Genomic DNA, 3253 nt, shown 5'->3' with positions numbered 1-3253 from the left:
AACCGCACATCCTCCTCCCACAGTCACTGGACCCTTCCCCAACCCCCAGAGCAGCGGTGCTGGGCACACACGGAGCAAAACCTGCACAACCCTTTGCATGGGGGGCTCCTGGTCCCATAGAACCCGCCCAAAGCAGGGCTGCTGCTCCAGCCCGGCGCTGTAGGTGGGGAGCAGCCCCCCGCGGCTGGTGGCTCTCAGAGCCCAAGTCCCCTCTGTGAGTGACTCCAGCATCTTGGCTTAAACTTGGTTATAAAATTGAGACCCTGATATTAAGAGGGTGTTAAAGAAGGGCAAGTTATTAGCCCCGGGGTTTTGGTTGGTTTCCAGCTCTTGGTATTACTTTCACCCCTCCCTAAACACCCTGCTGGGTCTTCAAAGAGCTAAGACATGGGACAGAAATCTCTGGGATCATGCACAGCCTCCGGCTGGGCTCTGCTCCTGCCTGGGCACAGCCCCCTGCCCGCCTGGGGCTCCCTAGGAGCTGGCAGCCCTTCTCCCAAAAGCATCTCAGGCTGCTGCTGCTGGGATCTGGCGTCCCTCGAGTTGTTAGTCCACACTAATCCTGCTTTGCTGCACCGGGTGGGGGAGGGCATCTTAGAAAATCGGCCTGGCACTTAATGAGCCAGTTAATGCGGAGGATGATGACAAGGTTTCATCTCACGGGAGCGTGGCAGCGGGCCAGCAGTGATGCTGTCTCCTGGGAAGCTGTCCTGGGGCCTCGGTGTTGGCAGTGGGTGAGGGTGCAGGGCAGAACTTGCATCCCCACCCCCCACTCTGAGAAGCCCCCACTGTAATTCACTGCAGGTCGGGGAGATTTGTGGGAAATGCTGTGATGTGGCCGTGCACCCCCTTGGCCGGCAGACCCCCAAGGCATGTCCCCAAAGCCCAGCTCCTCTGGGGCTTTGAGGGTCTGAGCACGCTGTGATGTCCTCGCAGGTCTGAGTGATGACTTTGGGGGTGCTGCCCTTCCCTCCCCTCATCTCCTGTCCTTCCCTGTGCATGGCCACTCATCCTCTTGTCCATCCTGCCTTGCCTGCCCTGCCACTCTCCTGGGGCTGGCCCTGCCTCCCTCTGGGGCTTTCTCCTTGGTGGGGACCTTCGCTGGGCACCTCCAGACCTGCTCACCTGCAGACTTCACACACAAGGTGCTCCTGGAGCGCCACATTTTGAGGCAAGCCCAGCTCCTATGAGGAAATTGTCCTGGAGCCATGCACTGGGCGGAGAAGCATGTTCCTGCAGGTGCCACGGGCTCATTTACACCTTTCGTGACTCCTGGGCTCGATCGAGGAGGTGCCAGTGCTGAGCGAAGCAGGAGCATCCAATGCCACTTCCATCCTGAATTCCCTGCGCCCTGATGGACGTCACTGGTGGAGTCAGTGCACAGAGGACGTGGAGAAGACCCCTTCGTGCAAACACTCCTGCACCTCCCCTGCACTTGCCTGTTTGGTTCCTGTTTCCACACATCTTTGACCTGACAACTCGCTCCTGCCCATCCATTGCCCAGGCAGCGCCCACCCGCTGATGGGTAGCAACTGGCGGAGCTTCGACCCAGGGACACGCTGCACGCTGAGGAGGGGGCTCTGCCACCTGCTACTGCGCAGGACACAAGTCTGGTCGTGGGGACCCGGCGAAGGCCAGAGAGGCCAAGGAAAAGTGTATGAAGATTTGGGGTGAAACAGCATCGCCAAGGTGGTGCCAGGCTGCTGGCAGCCTCCGGTGTTTGCTGGCGGTGTCCTGGCCAGGCTAGTGCTCCGACCCGGGATGAAAACTCCCCGTCAGCCTGTCTGGTGCTGTGGACCTGCTCCTGTTACGTGTGTACACACCACCTGGATGTAGCATACATAATATTGACTGTGTTTGTGTTTGTTGGGTGTATTTGGACAACATCGTTTAGTACTATTTAATAAACACATCTGTTGAAAATGGCAATTTCTACCCTGTGTGTTGGCAGCAGCTTTGGGTTATTTAGGCTGAAAAGCCAGAAGAAATCTGTTAAATTTCCCCATTTTTAACTATCCCTCAGCCAACAATGACAGCCCCAAGGCAGTTTGACTTTGGTTCCATAGGATTTGGGGAACAGGGTGCTGCTGCAGGCACCCTCCTGGAGCGCAGTGCTGGGTGGGGAAGAGAAAAGCACACCCTGCTCCTCGCTTATCCCCTCTGAAGGACATCCCAGAGTCAAGCAAGGACAAAATCCTTCCAGTAGGGAGGAACAGCATCAGTATTCCAAACCCACCCCAGCGTAACACCCCGCGTCCACTCCTTGTGTAACACCCTCTGCCTTTAAGTGTCTGATACAAGCCTTTTCTTGCCTGGCACTGAGCTGTGCCTAAGCCGGGATTGACGGAGAATCCTATTTAGGAAAACACCCCGATGAAGAATGCACAAAGCCAAGAGGGAATTTTGCGGATAAGTGTCCAAGCGTGACAGGCATGGTGATGTGGGGTCCGTCCCCGGGAGGGCTCCTGTGGCGCTCCAGATGACTTGGTATAAAAGAGGAGCCTTGATCGAGCCCCCAGCATCTGAGCTGGCTGTGGTCGAGGATTACAAGAGCTGTTTTGATCAGGGGAAAATTTCTGTTTTTAGCACAGGAGGCAATTAAAATAGCTCGTGAATCTAACCGCCTCGGGGAGCTGTCATAAAAGGAGGGAGAAAATCCATCTTCTGGACTCCTCTGCAGGCAGAGATGAGCCTGGAGAGCGCAGAAGAGAGAGCCTGAGGCTCACGTGGTGGAAAAGTACGGCTCACGACACCAAGCCGGATACACCGGTTTGCTCTCAAGATGGCTGAGGAGGATCTCCCGGGCGCGAGCACCCGTTTCTCACTCTCCTTTTCGGGCAGTGGCTTCCTTGTCCTGTACCAGGTTGGGGTGGTTCAGTCCCTCCTGGAGCTGGCTCCCGAACTCCTCAAGTCTGCCTGCAAGGTCTATGGGTCGTCTGCCGGCTCGCTCATTGCTGCCGCGGTGGTGTGCGGCATCGGACTCGGTAAGACAATATTGCCTAGATTTCCTCAGACAGATTGTTTTATTTCAGAACAGAAATGGAGGAGCTAACGCCTTGAAGCACCAGTGGGGACGTGATGCTGGCGTAACTCACGCCACTCACCAGGCAGAAAAGAAACCTGCGGATGTTGCCACTTTTGGCAGCCGCTCTGGGGCAATTTTCAGTGGTTGGAGATGAAAAATGCCGGTTGTTACTGTGTGGATGTTGTGTCAGGTGGTCGGGTAGATCCTGCATGGGTGAATCTGGGTGTC

The 3253-nt window shown here is 56.3% G+C and overlaps 1 protein-coding gene across 1 annotated transcript in view; it reads left to right on the top strand.

The window, feature by feature from the left end:
* Nucleotides 1-2660: 2660 nt before the first annotated feature.
* The window catches only part of LOC104496009 (patatin-like phospholipase domain-containing protein 1), an 8367-nt gene continuing 7774 nt past the window's right edge, over nucleotides 2661-3253 (top strand). Inside the window, exon 1 of the mRNA XM_010139068.1 lies at nucleotides 2661-2984. Coding sequence (XP_010137370.1) covers nucleotides 2783-2984 — 202 coding nt within the window. The 5' untranslated portion in view covers nucleotides 2661-2782. The remainder of the gene's footprint in view (nucleotides 2985-3253) is intronic.

Source organism: Buceros rhinoceros, unplaced genomic scaffold (genome assembly GCF_000710305.1).
Source record: "Buceros rhinoceros silvestris isolate BGI_N320 unplaced genomic scaffold, ASM71030v1 scaffold31250, whole genome shotgun sequence".
NCBI lineage: Eukaryota > Metazoa > Chordata > Aves > Bucerotiformes > Bucerotidae > Buceros > Buceros rhinoceros.
This window is presented reverse-complemented; position numbering and strand designations above follow the sequence as displayed.